Source organism: Neomonachus schauinslandi, chromosome 3 (assembly GCF_002201575.2).
Source record: "Neomonachus schauinslandi chromosome 3, ASM220157v2, whole genome shotgun sequence".
Lineage (NCBI taxonomy): Eukaryota > Metazoa > Chordata > Mammalia > Carnivora > Phocidae > Neomonachus > Neomonachus schauinslandi.
Window position 1 is genome coordinate 51,731,341 of NC_058405.1, and position 24,819 is coordinate 51,756,159.

Sequence of the window (24,819 nt, forward strand, 5' to 3'; positions counted from 1 at the left end):
ATAAGACCAGACAGCTTTAAGGAACTAAGATTGATTTTATGGGGCCAACAAAGCCCCTTGGAAGTATCAGCCTAATAACTTGTTTACAGAGTTCCCCACAGCCTCACCAGGTGAGTAAAGAATGTCACTTCCTGGCAGGTGCAGGAACCTTGGGATATTTTGGAGACCTCAAGAAGAATTCACCAAAATCTACAGGTATTACAGGGAATCTGACAGCAAGAATTTGGCTTGCCTTCTGGTCTTGAGAGGTTATTAAAAGTTCAATCTAGAATTCCTTATGAAAAGTTCCAGCAAAGCAGATTTAAAAGAACTTATATGGTCAATCACTATTCTTCCTATGCTTATGTAAGTAATTAGACCAAGTCTGTTAGAACTGGACTTGTTTTACAAACAAATTAGTCTTAATTTGGCTATTTTGGGTAAAAATGAGGGTGATTATAGAAAGAAAATGTTTCAATAACACATCTTTGTAGATACTAGATTTTAATACTATTCATTGTAAACTGGGGACCAGACCCTGATTTCTTCTCGTGTCCTCCAATGCCCTCCTACAACTCTCCAAACTAACATGTTGATTTTTCTCCCATCTTTCTGACTTGGAATCATTTGAGAACTAAAACTGCCCTTTTCCCTGAAGCTCTGCAAATTGAAAATACAAAGAGCTTGTTGTAAAGAAATCACCACAATACCTCATGCATTGTCAATCTTTGTGCCTATTGCTCTGTGGGCCTCTCGGAGAGCATCAGAGACATTCGAGCCACAAACCAGGATGAGAAGTAATGACATCAGCGTAGACAGCTTTTTCAAGATTCAGGACCAGGCTTGTATTTCTACTCTTCTTTTAAAATTGTAATATTAGGAGACAGTAAGCCTATGTATTTGCTTTCACCTCCCCCTTTATTACATTCTGATAAAATATTATGGTTACCCACTGATTTAACTAACATAACTTCAGTACTCCCCTAGTGCTTTATTATGCTAACTTATGTAAAATGCTTATGACTTCTTGGACATACTCTAACGTTCCTTTAGCTTCTGGTGCTTATATGTTACAAAGGACCTCCATTAAGAGAGACCGTTCAAGAAGTCCCACCTAACTCACATTTAACCTATATTATATATACACTCAACAGAATGACCATTGAAATCAATGCACAGAAATCAGTTGCATTTCTATACACCAACAACAAGACAGAAGAAAGAGAAATTAAGGAGTCGATCCCTTTTACAATTGCACCCAAAACCATAAGATACCTAGAAATAAATCTAACCAAAGAGGCAAAGTGCTCAGAAAACTATAGAATACTCATGAAAGAAATTGAGGAAAACACAAAGAAATGGAAAAACGTTCCATGCTCATGGATTGGAAGAACAAATATTGTGAAAATGTCTATGCTACCCAGAGCAATCTACACATTTAATGCAATCCCTATCAAAATACCATCAACTTTTTTCACAGAAATGGAATAATCCTAAAATTTGTATGGAATCAGAAAAGACCCCGAATAGCCAGAGGAATGTTGAAAAAGAAAAGCAAAGCTGGCGGCATCACAATTCCGGACTTCAAGCTCTATTACAAAGCTGTCATCATCAAGACAGTATGGTACTGGCACAAAAACAGACACATAGATCAATGGAACAGAATAGAGAGCCCAGAAATGGACCCTCAGCTCTATGGTCAACTAATCTTCAACAAAGCAGGAAAGAATGTCCAATGAAAAAAGGACAGTCTCTTCAACAAATGGTGTTGGGAAAATTGGACAGCCACATGCAGAAGAATGAAACTGGACGATTTCCTTACACCACACACAAAAATAGACTCAAAATGGATGAAAGACTTAAATGTACAACAGGAATCCATCAAAATCCTTGAGGAGGGGGCGCCTGGGTGGCTCAGTCATTAAGCGTCTGCCTTCGGCTCAGGTCATGATCCCAGGGTCCTGGGATCGAGCCCCGCATTGGGCTCCCTGCTCGGCGGGAAGCCTGCTTCTCCCTCTCCCACTCCCCCTGCTTGTGTTCCCTCTCTCACTGTGTCTCTCTGTCAAATAAATAAAATCTTAAAAAAAAAAAAATCCTTGAGGAAAACACAGGCAGCAACCTCTTTGACCTCAGCCGCAGCAACTTCTTCCTAGAAACATCGCCAAAGACAAGGGAAGCAAGGGCAAAAATGAACTATTGGGACTTCATCAAGACAAAAAGTTTTGCACAGCAAAGAAAACAGTCAGCAAAACCAAAAGACAACAGAATGGGAGAAGAGGGGTACCTGGGTGGCTCAGTCGGTTAAGCGTCTGCCTTCGGCTCGGGTCATGATCCCAGGGTCCTGGGATCGAGCCCCTCATTGGGCTCCCTGCTCGGCGGGAAGCCTGCTTCTCCCTCTCCCACTCCCCCTGCTTGTGTTTCCTCTCTCACTGTGTCTCTCTCTGTCAAATAAATAAAATCTTGAAAAAAAAAAAAGAATGGGAGAAGATATTTGCAAATGACATGTCAGATAAAGGGCTAGTATCCAAAATCTATAAAGAACTTATCAAACTCAACACCCAAAGAACAAATAATCCCATCAAGAACTGGGCAGAGACATGAACAGACATTTCTGCAAAGAAGACATCCAAATGGCCAACAGACACATGAAAAAGTGCTCCACATCACTCGGCATCAGGGAAATACAAATGAAAACCACAATGAGATACCACTTCACACCAGCCAGAACAGCTAAAATGAACAAGTTAGGAAACAACAGATGTTGGCGAGGATGTGGAGAAAGGTGGGAATGCAAGCTGGTGTAGCCGCTCTGGAAAACAGTATGGAAGTTCCTCAAAAAGTTGAAAATAGAGCTACCCTACGACCCAGCAATTGCACTACTCGGTATTTACCCCAAAGATACAAATGTAGTGATTCGAAGAGGTACGTGCACCCCAATGTTTATAGCAGCAATGTCCACAATCGCCAAACTATGGAAAGAGCCTAGATGTCCATCAACAGATGAATGGATAAAGAAGATGTGGTACAACACACACACACACACACACACACAACACACACACACACACACACTGGAATATTATGCAGCCATCAAAAAATGAAATCTTGCCATTTGCAATGACATGGATGGAACTAGAGGGTATTATGCTAAACAAAATAAGTCAATCAGAGAAATATAATTATCATATGATCTCACTGATATGTGGAATTTGACAAACAAGGCAGAGGATCATAGGGGAAGAGAGGAAAAAATGAAACAAGATGAAACCAGAGAGGGAGACAAACCATAAGAGACTCTTCATCTCAGGAAACAAACTGAGGGTTGCTGGTGTGGAGGGGGGTGGGAGGGATGGGGTGGCTGGGTGATAGACACTGGGAAGGGTATGTGCTATGGTGAGCGCTGTGAATTGTGTAAGACTGATGAATCACAGACCTGTACCCCTGAAACAAATAATACATTATATGTTAATAAAAAAATTAATTAATTTAAAAAAACCAGAATGACCATTGTGTCTCTATAAACTTAGATGATAAATTATTAAGAAAGATCTCCAGGTTCAACAATGGGAGAAATTTAGCGGCAGCCTGTCTAACATACCAAAATATCCAATGTACCCACAAACCAAGTTTTGTGATGGAATGGCCTAAGACAAAGTAAAAAAAAACAACGACTATCCATCAAAGATGCTACTTTAGGAAAGACTTGGTAGATTCAGCCATCTCCGAAATCAAACTCTGCCATAAAACCCAGAAGGTTCTGAGGTAACTATGGGTCAATGACCTTCTTCATTAACTGCAGAAACCCCAAATGTACAGCTCTTCTAATCGTAGAAAACCATTAAACCCTCCTGTAACTTATAAAAATGTTCAGTTAACTGCCTTAATACTCTAAATTATGGCCAACCAGACTTATTTCAGCATCATAATAGGTAAAAAAACTATTGTAAATACCACCAGAGTTCTTCCCATTGGAGGAAGATGGGCCTTATTAACCAATGAGTCTTACTGGATTCCAGTATCCACGGACATCTGTGAATTCAGCAAAATACATGATCATGCCCTGAACAACAAGGTAACCTTGAATTCACTCCAACCTGGTCTATAACAGCTACAGCTATACAAACTGACAGACGGGAAAAAGGAAGATTTTGTTGAGAAGGTTTACAAAACACCTCTGTAATACTCCTTGATTTCCTTTGTAACCAGAATACTTTTCATGAGGATGCTACTGCCATGCAGTGTAATATCAGCTTTGCACCGCCAATGGAATCGCCTGAGTCTAACAAAAATGACACTAATACTGATATTAATGACCAAATGTTTTGGGAGATAGAATTACAACTACCGCAAGATGTAATATCTATGGAAAATAATCGGCCAGAGAAACTGTTACATATAATAACAGAAAATTTAATGACCATTTTAAACCAATCCTATCAAACATATCACAAAGTACAAATAACTATAGATAAAAAAGGTAAACAGATACTGAACTTAAGGTTATCAAAATACTTGTAATGGATTTTTTTGGATTCTTGTCACTGTATTTCTGTACCTACTCTCCCCATTAGTTACTTGGAATATTATTAATTGGAGTTTTATTATTATTTCTATATTTATGCTGTAAGTGTTACCCAAAAATGTAAAGGCAAAACTCACCACAAAGCACACATGTAATGTTTGCACAATTCCCTCTCATTGAAAAAATATATATATCAATTATAATATTCCCTACTGAAGGCCATATTGCTGACCTCCCCCCACCATCACCACCCCGATGGAGACGGTTGGGTGACCTAAATGGGGCCTAGCATCGAGGGACATGAAGGACCCAGGGCAGATAAGCAATCACCCTAGTATCGAGGGACAAAATAATGATCATCAATGCTTTCTGTCAGGAGATTATTGATCAAAAGGAGGAAATGATGAGAGAAAAACTCTCTAAAGCCCTGATATACAAGGGAAGCCATTTTAGATTTCTTTCTAAGTCAACAGGATTGTATATTAACTTTGTTCAAACCAAAAACCTGATGTATGGCCTGCCATGCATGCCTTGTCCATCTGCTTTGTGAATGATTGGCCTAAAGGAAAACCATCTTGTCCTTGAGATATTGATCAAGGCTCCCACTCCCTGCATTCCTTTATGATGAAACTCATGATTCCTGCCTATAGGCTAACCCATCATCTTTTGAGCTTTTATAATATGTAAAAAAGTACAGAACTCTGTAAAAACTGTTAGTTCTCTGGAGCACTTTCTTCCCTATGAAGAGCATGTGCCTTGGATAGCTGTCCTAACTTGGGCTCGAATAAAGCTCTTGCTTACTTTTAGAGATTCCAAAAGGTCTGTTCATTTTGAGCTGGCAGCTGTAGCATTATTTCTAAATCAGATTAGAAGCAACTTGAAGGTCTAGCAACACAAAACTGATTAAATTAAAAGGAACTCTACATGTGCTTTATGAATTGATCTGCAAGATACATTGACTCTGCCAATCCCTATTTTGTACCTGGTAGACCTTGGTAAATTTTAGGCAAGCTATTTAATTTAATCTCTCTGCCTCCATCTTCTTATCTGTAAAATGGGGATATTTTTTAGAGAGGTTTTAGGTTCACAACAAAATTGAAGAGAAGGGATGGGGTACTTGGTTGTTTCAGTCAGTAGTGCATGTGACTCTTGATCTTGCAGTTGTGAGTTTGAGCCCCATGCTGGGTGTAGAGATTACTTAAAAAATAAAACCTTAAAAAAAAAAAAAAAAGACAAAAAGGTACAGAGAGTTCCTACATACCCCCTGTCCCCACACATGCATACCCTCCACTATCAGTATCCCTCAACAGAATGGTACATTGGTTACAAATGATGCATCTACATTGACACATAATCCCCCAAAACCCAGAACTTCGATTAGCGTTTATTCTTGGTATTGTATACTTCTTGGATAGTCTGTTCCAGTGTTGTTGATTTTCATTCTTTTATTTCTTTGCATTCCACATTGGGAGATTTCTATGGACATACCTCCAAGCTAATTGCTAACTGTCCATGTCCAGTCTACTAATGAGCCCATCAAAGGCATTCTTCATTTTTACAATGTTTCTTATTTCTAGAATTTCCTTTTGATTTTTTTTTAGGATTTTATTTATTTGTCAAAGAGAGAGAGAAAGAGGGAACAGCAGGCAGAGGGAGAAGCAGGCTTCCCGCGGAGCAGGGAGCCCGATGCAGGGCTCGATCCCAGGACCCCGGGATCATGACCTGAGCCGAAGGCAGATGCTCAACCGACTGAGCCTTCCAGGCGTCCCTCCTTTCGATTTTTTGAGATTCTCTCTCTCTGATTGTTTCCATCTCTCTGCACATTACTCTTTTTGTATGTTGGCCACTTTTTCCATGAGAGCCATTAGCATTTTAATCAGTTATCTTCAGCTTCTGATAATTCCAAAATCTCTGCCATATTTACGACTGTTTCTGATACTTGCTTTCTTTCTTCAGATTGTGGTTTTTATCTCTTAGCATGCCTTGTCATTTTTTTGTTGAAAGCCATTCATGATGTCTTGGAGAAAAGGAACTGAAGTAAATCGGCCTTTACTGTGAGATTTTTATGTTTGTTTTCCTTGGAGTTAGGCCGTGTTGAATGTTTCCTATAGCTTGTAGGTGTCAGAGGTTTCTATTTGATCTAATGTCCTTGTTTGTCTCTCCCCCATTGTCTTGGCCTTAGAAATTCCTTCTTAACCAGAGTCTGAGCCTTGCCGTTCATTCTTTCAGCTGTAATCCACTGTTTTATATATATACACACATCCTATATACAGGATCCCTGGTGATGCGGTGGGACAGTGCAGGGGAAGGGAAACATCCTAGAATCCAGTGATTACGTCTCACTGTTGCGTGCTCCTGTCTCTGGGCTGTGACCTTCACAAACGGCTGGTCAGCTTCCCTTCTTTTTTTTTTTTTTTTTAAGATTTATTTGACAGAGAGAGACACAGCAAGAGAGGGAACACAAGCAGGGGGAGTGGGAGAGGGAGAAGCCGGCCTCCCGCAGAGCAGGGAGCCCGATGCGGGGCTCGATCCCCGGACCCTGGGATCATGACCTGAGCCGAAGGCAGACGCTCAACGACTGAGCCACCCAGGCGCCCCGGCAGCTTTCCTTCTTTCCCACTTTGGTGATCCTGGGAGACTAGAAGGTACTAGAGTTGGAATTTCCCCCACCTTAGTTAAGGCTCTGATAAAGCAGTTTCCTTTGATGGTGGGCTTTTGTTATGCAAAACAGAATGCACTTGGGGGCATTTCAAAAAGATACTTTTTTCCCCTAGGCATATTTCAAAATGGTTAATTTTCCCCTCCCCGGGCCACATAGAGGGAACTTTTCTGAGGTCTTCACTGTAAGAACTGGTGGTGCTCCTGAACATAAAGTCCCAGAAGGAGGGGTTCCCTCCCCCACCGTCCCCCTTGGCTGGGGCTCTCAGGAGTTTTTAACTGAGGCTAGTCCGGTTCAGCCTCCAGTGCCTTGTCAGTTACCTTGTAAGCGTCCCTACCAGTGCTGGCTGCCGGGCCTCTCCTTCAGGTAAGCTGATCAATGTTCTCTGTGTTTACCAGTCTTTCTAGTTTGGGGGATGGTGTTTTGTCCAGTGACCCCAGTTTTCTGATGGCTCTAAGAAAATTTATTGATTTTAATTTTTTTAAATTTTTTTAAAGGTTTTATTCATTCATTTGACAGAGAGAGAGAGAGAGAGAGAGGACATGACCAGGGGAGTGGCAGGTGCAGGGAGAAGCAGGCTCCGCGATGAGCAGGGTGCCGGACGTGGGCCTCGATTCCGGGACCCTGGGATCATGACCTGAGCTGAAGGCAGACACTTAATGACTGAGTCACCCAGGCACCCTATTGATTTTAATTTTGATGAACGTTTTTTTCTTGGGAGGGCTGGAATGATGACTTTCAAGCTCTCTACATGTTAAGAGCTGTGACTATCAATTTTTTAAAAATCTATTTTAAATACCTATCTTTAAAAATCTATTTCCTTTTGCCAAGCCTCCTATCTTCACATAACAGAGTCACCTTTGTTAAGACACACATTCAGAAAGGCAAATTTGTCTGCACTTACCTATAGATGTTCTACAAAAGTGAGTGAGTCTTGAACCATCGCTACACTTTTCCTTGTATACTTTGCAGAAGTCAACTTTAATACTTATGCCTCAGTTCCTGCACCTGTGAAACAGGTATGCTATTTTGTATAACTCGTTCTGCTTGACTCGTGTTGTAGAATTGCTTCCAAGCGGTAGAGGGAAGTATTGGCCTGGGTATTTCTAGAACAGGTAATGCACAGAACTGAAGTAACTTCTGGCACCCGGGCAAATGGGGAATCCCAATTTCTTTTTTTTTTTTCCTTATCAGTTCCGACAAATCCCTCAGTTCTTTAATTTGCATTGGAAATCGAGCTTCCAGGTTCCCAGGCTTGAAAGCCAACAGGGACCACTCTAAGTGCTTAGAGATACATCTTTGGCTGGAGTTCTTTTCCGAATCTCCCCTTCCCGTTAAGTTTCTTGCTAGTGATTCATTTCCCTTCCTTGTCTCCCATGTTATCTTGTTCTCCACTTCTTTGACAAAAAAAAAAAAAAAAAAAGAAAGCAATTATACAAAGGACTGCCCAGGGCTTTGTCATACAGCAAACACCGTGGACTCAGGACAAAGGACCTTACGTGGGACCAAACGGAGATTTTCTCCAATACCTTGAGACTAGAACATCATCCTGTCTTCTTATTTTACAAGCTCAGATTTAAGTTTGAGATGTAGGGTCTAGCTCATCAACAAAGTCTTTATTTGCACTTGATTAATACCCCGGATCAAGCTTCCCCCTTCCTGTTGGCCTTAGGATGATGGGGAAGTCACCAGAGAGAGCTTGGAAGCTGTTGGCCGCAGTAGCAAATGAGCTGGTCCTCCAGGGCCGAGGAGCTAAATATGAGTTCTTTAATAAACCACTGTGTGATGCAGAAGAAATTAAATTACATCCCTTAAATAATTGGTAGAGCTATTAGCAAGGTGTTCCTAAAGCCCAAAGTAGCCAAACACTGTAAATTGTGGCATCACATGCTGGCTTGAGAAGTTTTTTGTCTTCGTTTTTCTTACTATAAGCTGCGTTATATCATGATATCTGCAGCAGCAATCAGGCATCTGGCCTGTAGACTTCCCTGCCGTTGCATTGCTTTCTTGGGCATTCGTTATTTTGGTTCAGAGATCGGAAGGTAATTTTGGCGTTAGCTAGCTGAACTCAGAGTGCACTAAAGAAGACACGTCCTCGTGTTTCCTAAGTATTTATTACCCATACTAATTACAACTTCAGTATTTATCCAGAGACAGATGAAATAACGAGCCTAGCAGATCTGTGCCATACACATATTTCTGCAGTGACTGTAAGAAGACCTCACACATCATACTCTGCTCTGTTCCCAAAATACATTTTTTTGACGGAAGACAAAAATTTGATCATCACACCGCATGACGATAGGACTCATCTCTCTATGAGGCTTTGATTAAATGCCTTTGACCCATGTCACTGACCCCAGAAAGGAGAAAAAGAAGGTAAATTCTGTGAGTTGAAAGTATACCACAGAAAGTGGGCTTCTCTGGGAATCTGGCACATTCAGCTACAGGGCCTATGCGCCTTTGCTTTGCCCTGCCCCCTGATGAAAGGGCTTCCTGGAGCAGGAGAAGAGGTGCTACCCTCCCCACCCTGGCCTGGGGTGCAAATGGAAGAAAATTAATACGGGATGAAAACACGAAAGGCTATGCAGTAATTGGTAAAATCTGTGACCCAAACCATGTAAATAGGACAAGGGCATGTCACATCATCTTCTACCCACAGGGATTGAATAACTTTTGTAGCCAATTTTCAAATTCACACAGACCATAAAAATGTTCACTGGTTCATGAAATGTCTGTTGACTGCACCTCCGTGTGATAATACCATTTCCTGCCTTCTGCCATCACTGAGTCCTCTGCCCCAAACTATTAGGGCCAAGACAATACACGTGTCCACTGATTTTGAGGAATATTCTTGTCACACTAATATCACTGTGATTTCCCCATAAAAACTGAGGCAAGTAGGAATGAAAAGGATGGTTAGACTGTGATCTCCTCCTACCCCTCCCTCAGTCTTGGATCTCAGAGAGAACAGATTGGTAGCTGCATCTGCTTGGCACCTTGATCTTGGACTTCTAGCCTCCAGAGCTGTGAGAAGATGTATTCTGTTGTTGAAACCACCCAGGCTGTGGTGCTTTGTTGGGGCAGCCCGAGCAAACGAGTACAGCACCATAGATTTGAGAATTTGAGAAGAGTTTTTAAGGTCCTGTTTTTTTTTAATTTAAAACTTTAAAAGTGTAATATGCTCATTATAAAAAATTCCAGTGATATTCAAGAATATGAGGGAGAAAGTTAAAATGTCCCCCTAACGTTGTCGGTCAGCCTCTCTATCCAGAGGTAACCAGCAACTGTCTAGTTTGTGTCCTTCCAGATATTTCTCTAAACCCTCACCTGCATGTGTATATAGCTTTTGTGCTGGGTTGTTCTGGTTTTATAAAAATAAGAATCATTGTATGCATAGTATTCCCCAACTTGATTTTACTCTTAAAAATATATCATAGATCACAGATGTCTAGGTCTAGGTTCTTGGTTGCAAACAACAGAAACTTCCTCTGGTTAATTTAAGCCAAAAAAAAAAAAAGGAATATGTTGGAAAGGCAGAGAAGTAGCTCAGAAAACATGAAGAAACAAAAATTTTTTTCCTTTTCTTTCTTTTTTTTTTTAAGTAGGCTCCATGCCCATCGTGGAACCCAGCGCGGGGCTCAAACTCACGACCATGAGATCAAGACCTGAGCCAAGATCAAGAGTGGGACACTTAACTGATTGAGCCATCCATGCACCCCAAGAAACAAAAATTTCTTAAACAGCCAGCAATAAAGTCAAAATCAAGTCAGAGCAAAGATCATTAATCTAGTAATACATTTTAAGGGGGCGATGTGGGGAAATGGCACCATTACTCATCACTGGTGGGAGCATAAATTGGCATAACCTTTCCAGAGGGCAGTTTTGTAATACCTCATCAAAATTCCAAATGTATTATACCCTTTGAGAAGTTTGTCCTACCGGGACTTTGGGAAAGATATGAAGGAACACAAGTATGAGAGTATTCACAGCAGTATTGTTAGTAATAGAAAAGGACTGTAAGTCACCGAAATGTCCAGCCATAGAAACTGGCTAGATTATGATATATTTGCACAATGTCTACTCTAAAACTATCAAAGAATGAACATGGTCCTGACATACTGATACAGAATGTGCTTTAAGATCAGAATGTGCTTTAAGATCAGAAGCAGTTTATATAATATGCTGCTGTTTTAGTAAAAAAGAAAAAAAAAAAGAAAAAAGAAAAGGGGGGGGCACCTGGGTGGCTCAGTCGGTTAGGCGTCTGCCTTGGGCTCCGGTCGTGAACTCAGGGCCCTGGGATCAAGCCCCGTGTCGGGCTCCCTGCTCAGCGGGGAGCCTGCTTCTCCCTCTGCCTCTGCCTCTGCCTCTGCCTCTCCTCCCTGCTCGTGCTCGCACTCTCTCTCAAATGAATAAATAAAATCTTAAAAAAAAAAAAGTCTTATTAATATGCTGCTACTCTGCTGCTCCAAAAAGTAAATGTTCTTTCCGCTGCTGCTGCTGCCCCAGAATGAATGCTAAAGACTCTGCTTCTTTGTGTGCCTTCGGGAGAGTGGAAGTCCTGGAAAAGACCATCCATGCTCATGACTTTCCCTCACAGGCTCTCTGCCAGGAGTCTGGAACGCTACCTGCCTGTGAACTTTTTGGCTTCTATAGAGAAGCCCTGGTCCCTAGGAGACTCGCACAACATTAGGTTGTGCAAACACAGGAAAGGGTCCAAACGGTCCAAACAACAAATTCTATGGCAAACATCTTCCCATATCGATGCACACAGATCCACCTCATTTTTTCAAAGGCTGCCTATGGTTCTTTAGTATAAATGCTTGCTGAATATTTAGGTATATGCTCAGGCTATGAGTATTTGTTGATGAGTTTTAATGACTTTTTAACGTTGCTAATATAAAACTGCAACAAACATCCTCATATGTAGTCTCTTCATATTAGAGTGTGCACATGTACACATAGAGAGCAACAGCTTTTTTTTTATAGCGAGAACTTTCTGTGACATGAGAAAGTGTGACAAAATCACATAAAATCACAATAAATCTATAGTATGACCTATGTGATCTGTGTAAGAAAACTTGTTTTCAAAAAAAACGATTGGAGGAAGTATGGCAAAATGCAAAGGCTACTGTAATCCAACCTGGAGCACAAAAGGAACATTTAAGTGTAAATCCATAAAATCTTGAGTTGTTCCAGTTATCAGATGAGGGTCAGGAAGGATCTTGGTTAAGCATTGCCACACACTGTGAGTCCAAAAGAAAATGATCTTCAAATCCAGAGAGTGAGCAAGCAAGAGAGGGATCAAGAATAGACTAAAAACGCATGAATGACTGGCTTTGAGAGGTTGAGTTTTACTGTCTTTGAGTATCTCCTTAACATACGTAAAAATAATCATAATCATACCTAAAATTTCAAGGTATATTATAACTTGTTATGTATAATCTATTCCTAAGCCTAGAAAACTCCCACAAGACCTCTTCATCCTCCTGAAGGAAATCCATCTTTCCTCAAGTACAGCATTCAAAAATCAACTTAGAATTATTATAGAATGCTCTTAATTTTTCTAATTTGTTGTGAATTGCAGAATACATTATTTTTACTTCCTTCCTTTACTTCCTGTGCGTCATGTGGGCCCTGAGTTCAATGCTGACCTGTCACAGAGAGCCCACCACTATTCTCATGTACTTCTCCGCATTCTGGCTCGTAATTGTTCTGTCATTTAAAATAAAGACAGAGGAAGCCTTCCGATCGAAAAGCAGGATCAGATGCAAGGGTTTCATGAAAGCTTTGCTGGACTTATTTTTACAGGAGACAGAACAGCTGATATCCGTACAGAAGACATGGACAATATCCCTCATGTAAAACCATGAAAAGGTAACTGGGTTGGTGCATCGTTTGAAATTCCCCAAGCAACAAGGATCTGCTGATCCTTTCTTCCTCTTCATCTAGCCTGCTGTTGAACCCCTCTGTTTAAAAGTGAAACCAAATCGAGATATCCATTTAGCATGAATCCCTTGACAACCCCTGCTAATTGGCAGTGGTGGGTGGTTACTGCTTTTATGTTAAAACCCAGGAGGTAAGTTAATTGCAATATAATTTCATTTAGATAAGGTTATGGGACTGCTTACTGGTGGGTATTGCAACCTTATTTGTAAGAAAAGCATTCAGAACAGCACAGAGGAAGGGTGAAGTAATTATCACAGGTTACACCTTGGAACTGGGTGGCACCTGACTCTCCCTAGAACATGAGGAAAACCTACAGAAGAGAAAATGCAGCATAACGTCTCTGTAAAATCCCCTCAGCGTAGCACCATTAGACTCTGCCTTTTAAAAACTACGTTGATGGCTGGCTGAATGGCCCCCAGAAACCCTGTCGTATAGAAGGGATCCTAATGAGTTTTCTACGATTTCTAACTCAGTTTAATAAAATCCTTCTCCGCTCCTGCCACTAAAATATGAGCCAAAGGAACAAGGGTGGGGGTGGGGGTGGGGTACCTGATTTTGGACCTTTCCAGGGCCAATCTCAATTTTTGTAAGACTATTATCATTTGTTCATTTCACATGAAATCTAAGAAACAAGCAAAGAGAAGAAAAAGAGAAAATTAAGCCGCAACGGAGCTCTTTAGAGTCTTGGAACAATTAATTTTCTAAACTTCCTTGGACAGCTTGGACAGAAAGCCTAACTGAATTCAAAGGTGCTTGTGGAAAGATGGAGCACTGAGAGGGAACGGGAAAGGCTTGAGGGTAGAGATGGAGGTTAGACTGCGTTATTTCCTCTAGCCTGTGCAGTCTGAACAGACTTGTTTGCTTGTTAATTTTCTGCAATCTTTATAAAAGATAGAGAAAGATACAGTGTGAGGACTGTGATTTATAATAGCGTCATTATTCCATAATTGAAAATACCGTGCGTTTGGTTATCTGGTAGAATATGCCCATCAGAAATAACCTGTAGCTCGGGAGGCCAGTGGGTTGCTATGACAACCAGACAAAAGAGTTTAATAATAGCTCTCCCTCAAAGCTGGAAAATTGACAAAAAGATGAGATCTCTAAATGCAAGTGTTTCTCATATAAATGCAAACAAGCACCAAATACGTTTATTTCTTTGTTCAACAAATATTCATTGAACGCTGATGCTGTGCCTGGCTATGTTAGGAGCTGAGGAAAAGACAGACAGGGTCCCTCCATGATGGAGTTCACATTCTAGTGCAGGAAGCAGGTAATAAAGAGTAAACAAATCAATAAACTGGGTAATTCCCGCCTGCGAGAAGCTCTTGCAGGAAAGAAAGTAATGGGGCTGTGATCCTAAACAAGAGGTAGCCAGTGCAGAAAATGCAGAAGAACCCGGTCACGGCACAGATCACAGATCGTGTCTCTGGGCTCAGAGGAGATTTAGAAATGAAACAGAAAATGGAGTCTTACAATCTTGATTAACGTAGGGATAGAAACACAACCACCAGCTGGCAGATTACTCGTCACTTGCTGGTAGAGGTTGGGGTTCTATATAAAAATAAGGGTGGTTTGTGTTTTTAAAATAAAAACGAGTATTTGTAATGATAATGATAAAAGCTGTATTCCAAACTTGACAGAAGCGATTATTCACAACATTCTCTGGCAGCTGTTTTTGAAGTGTGCACAGACACGAGAGTGACCCTCTGTGCGTACCCTGAATAAACTCTGATGAACTGGAAGTCAGGACGAGAATCCAGCAAGAAACGGAGTTTTGCATCTACAATTGTGGCTAATGGTCTGGGCTTCAACAGAGGGGGAGACCAGTAGATTTACAGTCACACAGCACTGCAGGGATGATCCAGGCACAGAAAATGCTAGAATGTTGCTAAATAGCTGAGCTTGCTCTAAGAAACTTCCATCATTACTCTGTGATTCGTTAGCTTTTTTTTTTTTTAACAGAAGTAACATTTGCTGTTTAAGATAATTAATACTGCCATTGATTATACAGAGCCATTTGTCAGTGCTCTTTTCTTTCTTTTCAAAAGTGGAAACGTTCCATGATAGAATGCCAAGACTAGACTTTGGCTCATGATCTAGGGTTCCAGTACACATTTAGTCTATGAAGCTTTATTTAATCAAAACAAGATGAAGCGCCTTTCCTTGCCTTTTCTGTACAGAGTGGCAGCGAGGGCCCAGGGAGCTCCCCCACGGCTTCCTGGGGATGGAGAGCCCGGCCCATGCTATGTGGATTGCAGTCACCCCCGGGGTGGTGTTACCACTTTGGCTGCCACATGATAACATCTGGCCCGACAGATGGTGTGGTAGAGATTGCTATTTAACCTAATAGCCTTTCTCAACCCCATTCTGTAATAAGAAGGAACCCCTGAATATTAATTCGATACATATTGTCCTAGAAGAAAGACTACCTACCTCTTCCAGGCACCCTTCAAGTCAGGTGTGGCTACGTGGTTAAGACCTGGCCCGCGTCATGTGCCTGGAAGCGACGTGTAAACCTCTCTTACAGGGGAGGGTCATGCTCTCTCCCTCCCCTTCCTCTCTTCTTGATGGCTGGGATACAGACACAGGTATGAACCAGTTTGGGCCGTGTGGACCAGGACAACACCCTAAGGATGGCAGAATGGGAAAACGGAAAAGCCTGGGTCTCAGGGGACTTTCTAGATGAGCGGCAGCATAACAGATTGGACTTTTTTTTTTTTTAATTTTTTTTTTTTTATTTATTCATGAAAGTCAGAGAGAGAGAGAGAGAGAGGCAGAGGCAGAGGGAGAGAAGCAGGCTCCCCGCCCAGCAGGGAGCCCGATGCGGGACTCGATCCCAGGACCCCGGGATCATGACCCGAGCCGAAGGCAGACGCTCAACCATCTGAGCCACCCAGGCGCCCCAGATTGGACTTTTATATGAGAAACTGCTTGTTTAAATAACCACTAGGGGGTTGCCTGGGTGGCTCAGTCGTTAAGCGTCTGCCTTCGGCTCAGGTCATGATCCCGGGGTCCTGGGATCGAGACCCGCATCGGGCTCCCTGTTCCGCGGGAAGCCTGCTTTTCCCTCTCCCACTCCCCCTGCTTGTGTTCCCTCTCTCGCTGTGTCTCTCTCTGTCAAATAAATAAATAAAATCTTTAAATAAATAAATAAATAAATAAATAACCACTAGGTCTCTATTACTTACAACCAGACCTATATTCCAGCCAGTATACAAAGTGAGAGAAAACATGAGCTCATGATGTCTTCTGAAGACACAGACTCTAGATCAGGCTGTGCCTGCAGTAAGTTCCATTGCTGGATTTTTCTGTTACAATAGCTACCCCCCCCCCCCAAAATCTACTTGATTTTCTTAAGACCATCTAAGTTAAGGTGATATTACTTAAAATTTAGAGTCCTGGCTCTTCCTTTCTTTAAGGCACAGACAGTTCTGTTTGGAAGAAATATTTTGCCTGACATTTACATTAGGTCCTGTTCAGCTCATTTCCCTAGAATTAACAAATAGTTTGCCCCCAAATAATATTTGATTGAGATACGGTGTTTCTCAGCAGCAATTTTAACTTTGGAGGTGAGAATGTAAAAGGCTGACTGACTCCATTAGGTGACTCCCCAGACGAGGCTGTTTTAGGAGAAAATAGGTCTCCCATATAGATGGAATGTTATTACAACAATATCCATTCCCTACTCTGTGCCTTGCTTGGACCATGCTGAATCCTCAAGGTTACACATGTAAGGAATGGAACTTTGATGAAACAGATCTGGGTGACAAATGGCTCAGAGTCAAGGAGGAGGTCCTTTTTCCTGTTTTGCACAAAACCTATTGCCCCCATTGTACTCTGAGCCACAGCAGCTTCTGTGAACACCATCTTTTGCTTTTTTTTATTATTATAATTTTAAAAATCAGTTGGATTCAAATCATATTGAATGCTGTTGTTGGTTTTAAAAAATAACATTCTCTTACGTTTCTACTGATGGTCACACTTCCTATAAGTGATTTTGCTTTCTAATACTTCCCTGCTTTATCATACTTGGTATAATGAATATCCTCTTAAAGTAAGAGTGATGAAAAGGGTCTTGAAGTTTCTAAGCAGATATGGGAAGGAGACACTGTCACATGTGCTCTTACCTTAGGTCTGATGAACAGAAGTGTCATATTATCCTTGACATAAAATTACAACAAATTTGCCTTTTTAAGAATGGACCAAAGGGCGTGCCTGGGTGGCTCAGTCGTTTAAGCGGCTGCCTTCAGCCCAGATCATAATCCCATAGCCTTAAACAACTAAAAGAATGTTTGCCTGGAACCGAACGCCACGTCAGGCTCCCTGCTCGGCGGCAAGTCTCAAGTCGGCCTGCTTCTCCCTCTCCCTCTGCCCCCCCCCCCCCTGTGCTCTAATAAAAAAAAACTGGAAGAAAAAAAAAAAAAAAAAGAACGGATCAAAAGCTTTCCCCAGATTCTCAAAATATCAGGTACAAAAAACTTCTAAAATCTCTGCTCAACTAAAAGCAATGAAAAGAGCTAGTATAATTTAATTTCTTTCTTTAATACAGATAAGCCAGTTGTGAAATTAATTTCTAGTTTATCCTTCTGGAAGCCCTAATGACACTCCTTGTTTGAACTTAGAAGAACCTGCAAAAATCTGGGTTACGCTTTTCAGACTACAGGAACAGATACAAAAGATAATTAAGGTCATTCTAAATCTTACAAAGAGTAGTCTTGCAAAGAGAGTGTTATATTGAGCATTTGCTAAAAGATGGGCTGATTAATTGTAAAACTGAGACGAAGCTGCTTTCCTGTCAAGAAAGGCTTTTAACCCTGCTCGCTGTGTCACTCGCTGCACAAGCAAGCGTTTTATACATTTAGCAGAGACACTGAATTAAAAAGCCAGGAAGTTTAGGTTCTAATACCAGTTTTATTTGCAACTAATCACATACAAATCACTTATCTATAAAATAATGATTAACATCGATTCTCTAATTCACAAATATATCACGAAACCAAAATTCTTCCCAAGAAAACTTCTTTGTAAACCAAGATATTCCTACTTAGCTTTTCCCTAACTCAAAGGTTGAGAATGACAAATTAGAGAGGTTTGTCATTTATCAGTCGTTTGCATACCTTCATTCTGCAGATAGACAATCTCGTTCAGATCAGCACTGTCCTATTTCAACCTTACAAAACCAAAGCTACCCACAAGAAGTTACTGGTGAAGAAAAAATTGGCCAAATACACTACTGAGACACAGCTTTGTGTTAAGTACAGTGCTTATAACAACCCTGCTGTTAAATAGAACAAAATGTAGCCTTAAACAACTAAAAGCATGTTTGCCCTTTCGAAGGAACACGTACTGTTGGGACAAGCATCTTAGTTCACGAAAAATGTTAAAGAGGAATGTTCTGTAGTATCTTCAGATGGCCAATCAAAATGGCTGAGACAACTTTTTTGTTTGTTTTTTTAACCTTTTGTGTCTCCCTCTCTCCGTTTTCATCCTATGGTATTTCATTAAAAAAATTCAGTTTCCCACCTGAGAACACAATCCTCTGTACTCAGCCAAGGTGTAAGAAATGTTAGCATTCTACCACTAGAGCATAAACATAGAAGAGGAATTAGCATGTTACTGAATGAAGATTCAGGAAGAAAATTCTAACTGGGTATAGGAAAAAACGTATACACCATAAGCATCAGGTCATTTTTCACGGGTACGCAGCGTGACAACCATAGCAAGTAAACCCTCAAGAGGTAAGCACTTGTATTTAGCAATGTCAGTTTTGTACGATGTAGTCTCTGTTTCTGAACTCTCCCTTACATAGTGTGACAGAAACAAAGACTGGAGCATGGTTCACAGAGAAACACAGAACAAATACAAATACCCTAATAAAATAACCATGTATACCACTGCTTAGGGAAATATTTTAGACGAAATATACTTTCACTACTGGCCCCAAATGCCATCATTCACTTATGTTATTTAACTGTAAACTTTTAATACAAAAATACCTTTAAGCTGATAATAACATTTAGTGACTTACAAAACTGACAATATTTCAATGCTACACAAAACAGTTCTATACACAACTTAAAGTTTTAAAGTTCTTTGCTGGCACTTGATTTTATAGTTGATAGACACAATATCTACTGATCTCAATAAAATACTGTTCTTAGCTTACACATATTTTCAAAACGAATATTATCTCATTAAACAGCAAAGAATAATCACATTTTGCTGACGAATCTAAGATGAACACCAAAACTGTACAGCCAAAGTATTTTAAGAATCACATAAACTTTTTAAGACAATGGATACAAATTTACACAATCGTGTCCAGTGAAAAAGAGGATGATTCCTCTGATTCTGTGAAGCATATATCAAGTATAGATCAAAAATGTGAACCTACAAAGCAAGTTAGTTTAGTTGTTTTTTTTTTTTAAGGTTTTTCGATGACTGGTGACACTATAGAACAGATGGAAAATTGGTCACTGTTCGCAAATACACATTTTACATTACAAATTTAAAACTGAAATTTTTTTTAAACAGTAGAATCCTGTTTTTGTTTGCTTTTTTCTTTTAGTGAGCTTACAGCCATTTTGTACATCATTACAAATGAAATCACCAGTCACATTAAACATATGCATTTTTTTTTTTCTTCACAAAAGGGGAGGTAACTAAACTAAAACCTGGCAAACCATATTTAAATTAGAACACATTTTGTAATGACCCACTAGTTGAAAATTTTGGAAACCTACTACCCTGTTCTGAAGGAAAAGATAGACTTTCAAAACCCTACCTGGTAATTCCTATCCAATCAGTTTTCTATTTTAAAAATCAAAATTCAAGTCACAGTACTTGTGGCACAAAACAGAATATAAGATTTAATAACAGAAGACTAAATTAGTATAATCAAACAGAAACATACCCAACAATCAAATCAATACTGGACTTTTAGAACAGTAAATTATTAAATAGGTTGATTTCTTTGAGTGTATAAATTCCCTAACATTAAATTATGTTAGTATTTCAAACAATACCCTTTCTAAACCAAACCTGAAATTGTATCAACCTGTTGTTGTTTTTTTTTCCTCCCAGCAAAGAGAAAGGGTATCTCTTTAAGACACTTTCCAAAGCAGTAAAAACACCTTAGTGTTTCAACCTATCTACAACAAATTCTGCTGATCCTGTGCATTTCACTGAGGTGCCACCTGAACCCACAAATCATCATCAGATAAAGAACTTGAACTTCCTGACTCCGAGTCCAGCTCACTGAATCCACCTAAATCCCATTCGGTGCTAGATTCGCTCGGCACATCTTCTTCCTCAGTGAGGAAACTGTGACCAGGTTCAAGGCAGGAAGGATACACACGAGCTGAGAGGCAAAAGAAGTTAGAATCAAACTGGAAGAGGCCTAAGGTGGTACCTATGTTAATCCACTGGTCTCCCCTAGTGTCATACTCATACACCGTCACCCGGTTCTTCTTCCACTGCGGGGTGCGCGAGGTGATCAGCAACAGTTTTTGGCCGTGATTGATAATGCGGTAGTTGTTGGTCTCCGACACCAATGGGATATTATTAATCTGCCTCCATTCTCCTCTGACTGGATTGTAGACCTTCATGACTGGGATGTCGCAGATGCAGTAGATCTCATCATTGAAGACACAGGCTTCCTGAAAGTCATTGCGCTTGAGAGAAACACACTTGAGCCACATGTTGTGGCTCGGATCATAGCAGAACATGCGCTTACTATTGAGGGCATACAGATAGTTCTGAATTACCATCAGATCGAAGGATATGAAGGAATGGGGTAGTGGGGCCACCAGTGCCCACTGGTTTCTCTGGACACTGTAGCATTCTACCTCCTTCAGTTTCACGCCGGTAATCGGGTCTCGCCCACCCAAAATGTAGATGTAGCCATTGAGGTAGGCCACATCCATGCCCTCCCGACACAGCAGGCGGTCGGCAAGCTGCTGCCAGCTGTTCTGGGCTGGCTTGTACACCCACAGGTCCTTCCTGGGCTGAGCGGCCAGGTAGATGTCGTGGTCTGGAGAGACACAGACAGCTAAGGTGGTGACAGTCCTCGTGTGAGCCAGGCAGGTCAGAGGCGACGGCACTTTGTAAATATCGCCGGTGTACGGGTCACAGCACAGGAAGGGATCTCTGGGATGGCCAAAGAAGATCACCATCTTCTTAGCGCACACGCCCAGCCGCTGGGGGGGGATTCTCTGCTGTGGGCACCACAGAGGCGCTGCTGCTGCCGCCGCCACCACTGCTGGTGCTGCAGGTGCTGCTGGCGCCGCCGCTGCCGCTGCTGGTCTCTGGCTTCGGCACCAGGGACTTGCACAACTTGTCACCGTAGCGCATCTGCAGGGCCCCTTCAATAAGGTCCAGACAGTACTTCTTCACGATGGTGTTGGTCAGCAGCCCTTCCAGGTAATCCTTATTTTCATCGGTGAAGTGCGTCCAGCGGACACACTTGAAGACTTCCGCAGCGCTGGGGCCCCGCTCCTTGGGAGCCGCCTCCAACCACTGCACCGCCACATGACACACGGTCTGCTCCAGCTCTATGTTGAGACTATCCAGGCGCAGGATGGACAGCAACTGGGCGAGGGTCAGATCTGCCAGAGTCTCTTCCCGAATCGAGCCCATCTGGCTGAGCTGCTTGAAATTGTGGGCTATAAAGGACTGGGCCTGCGATCGCAGCTTGCGGTGGCCGAAGGCGTCGGCGAACTTGAAAATGGCGGTGCAGTTGGCCAGGTCAAGGCGGCGGGCTAGGAAGGAGGCACAGGCTTCCCGTACGTACTCGAGCTGTAACATGTCAGAGGCCGCGTAAAGGCGCTCCACGTTGGCTTCACTCAAGGACACTCGACCAGTGTAGCAGTAGTCGACCAGCACCTCGAAGGACTCGGCATCCACATCATGCATGGTCACATTCGCCTGGTGGCTCTCATACATGCCACCGGTGAACATGCTCTTGAAGTAGGGACACGCGGCAGCCAGCACGTTCCGGTTGCAGGGGAAGAGGCGGCCGGTCCCAGGGCCGCTACCAGGCGTCACCACCTCGATGGTCACATCACATAACAGCCGCGCGTCGTAGAAGGACTTCAGCTGTGCCAGGAGGGCTGCAGAATGAGCCGTGTCCTTCAGCTCCTCCGGGCCCGTGAAAAAAGCCGAAACCGTGGGCTTGTGGATCCTCTTGGGCCGCTTGCCGCCGCGGGGACTGGCCAGGCGGCGAGAGCGCGGAGCTTCTTCCCGGGACTGCATGGTGGAGATGGCGGCGGGGTACGAGGGCGAGAATGGGTGCAAGGACCGGGCTCTGGCTCCTCCTCGCCCTCTTCTCGCTGGCGCTAGATCGCGGTGTCTCCGGAGAGACTGCAGCACGGGTCCATTTACCGAATTCAGCCCTATGCCGCAGTGCCGCCTCCCTTTATCACGTAGCCAGTGCCTGACTCACCCTCTTCCAGTTCCGCGCCCTTTCTCCGCCTCAGCTCGCCTTACAGAACCCGCTGGACGGAACCGAGAGAGCCACCACTGCCGCGCTGGCAATACCGGTAGGCGTCCAAGAGAACTACGGCTCCCAGGCTGCCTTTCACGCCTCGAGGCATGCCGGGGCCCTCCAGACTCAAGGGGATAGGCGGATGGACAGAAGCCGCTATGCATGTTGGGAGTAGTAGTTTCGATAATATCGCGAGATTTATCAGCCGTTCATTGTTTCAGCTGACGGAATTAGAAATCGCTAATTTTCTTTCGTTCAGATTTATGGTTTAGAACTTTGGATTTGGAATCCAGATTGGTCACCCGTTCTGTGTTTATCGACTGTTTGGCTTCGCTCTCAGAACGGTTTTCAGAAACGCGAATAACGATAATATGTCACAGTGGTGTGTGACGACGACACGAATTGCGTAGGTTAAAAAGGATGCTCTGAATAAATATTTGCGGATTAGATTAATAAAGTACTTACGCAGTACCTGTAATGTAAAGGTTGGATAAATTCTAGCTTTTCTTCTACCATTTATGAAAAATCAAGCACCCACTCTTGAGCTTATGAGTCTGTAGGAAAAAATTCAAAGCCCTGCAGGTTTCTGCAGAGATTCCACCCCTTCCTCACCCCCGCCTTTTTATAATAGATTTTTTTTCTTTTTTCAAATAGAAGTTTCAGATGTATGATATAATAATTCAGTAATTCTATATATTGCCTGGTGTTCATTACGTGTACTCTTAATCCCCTTTACCTCTTTCACCCATCTCCCCCATCCTCCTCCTCCCCTGGCAACCACCAGTTTGTACTCTATATTTAAATCTGTTGTTGTTTGTCTCTTTTCTTTATTTGTTAATAAAGAAATTGTTAATAATTGATTTTATTTTTAAGATCAAGTTTTAGGTGCTCCAAAATTGAGCAGAATTTTATAGGGAGCCTGCATATACTCCATCATCTTATAGTTTCTCCTTGCATTAGTGTTTGTGTTTGCTACAAGTGATGAACTTACTCTGGTACGTTATTATGAATTAAGGTGGATCGTTGATACTAGATTTCACTCTTTGTGTTGTCCAGTTCTGTGGGTACTGAAAAAGGTAGAATGTCAGTATCCACCATTACAATAACATAGAGAATAGTTTCACTGCTCTAAAAATGCTGTGTTCAATCTATTTATGCCTCCTTTTCCCTGCCTTCCAACCCCCAGAAACCACTGATTTTCTTGCTGTCTAGGTAGTTTTAGCTTTTCCAGAATGTCATATAGTTGGAATCATACAATGTGTAGCCTTTTAAAATATCTTCTTTCACTTCATTTCAGGTTCCTCCATGTCTTTTCGTTGTTAAAAGCTCATTCCTTTTATCATTGAATACTATTCCGTTGTATGGATTTACCACAGTTTACTTATATCCATCATCTACTCTATGACATTTCATTTGCTTTGAATTTTTGCAGTTGTGAATAAAGCTGCTATAAACACTCTTGTGCTGGTTTTTGTGTGGACATAAGTTTCCAACTCATTTCAGTAAATACCAAGGAGAGCGATTGCTGGGTCCTAGGGTTAAGATCATGTTTAGCTTTGTAAGGAATTGCCAAAATATTTTCCAAAGTGGTGGCTATACAGTTTCTGCATTCCCATCAGCAACTAATGCACATTCCTGTTGTTCCACATTCTTCCTAGCATTTGGTGATGTCAGTATTTTGAATTTTTGACCTTACAGATTTTAAACTTGCCTCTGGAAAAATTCTGAAGATTATGATAGTATTTTAAACATTCAGCAGTATCGGCAGGGCTGTTAAATTTCGATCTCAGAGAGCAGTATATATGGATTCTGTCAAATTATGTAAATCAGGAATATGAATAGATGCTTTGGTGGTCTCACAAAGTCAATATTTCATGTTCAGAAAGCAGTGCAGAAGTATTTCCATTAACCCCTTAATGTAAATGCTTACAACTAGTCCAATATACCTCCTTACACTCCCACCCCCAAATCAGTAGAAGCATATGGAATTCGAGTTATTCAGGATAATTTTAAATAAAAATAGTTCAACAAAGAGACCTTGTTCTACCCAGGATCCTTAGAGCTCAGCATCATACATACTCAAACATCCCTTGAATTAATCTAGTCTATGCTTTATCAAAATGTTATATATTTATATTTATCAACATTGTTTCAGTATACAACCCTCAAAATAAATTGTGCTCAGTCACTGTTTTAACTTCTTCATATATGCCCTTAACAGCATTA

The 24,819-nt window shown here is 41.7% G+C and overlaps 1 protein-coding gene across 1 annotated transcript; it reads right to left on the reverse strand.

Moving 5' to 3' along the window:
• Positions 1–19,940: 19,940 nt before the first annotated feature.
• LOC110587705 (kelch repeat and BTB domain-containing protein 6-like) lies at positions 19,941–22,432 on the reverse strand. The gene is given in 2 exon segments (XM_021697915.1): positions 19,941–21,316; positions 21,318–22,432. Coding segments are annotated over 2 exon segments (2,070 nt in total). The 5' UTR covers positions 22,362–22,432; the 3' UTR covers positions 19,941–20,290.
• Positions 22,433–24,819: the final 2,387 nt, after the last annotated feature.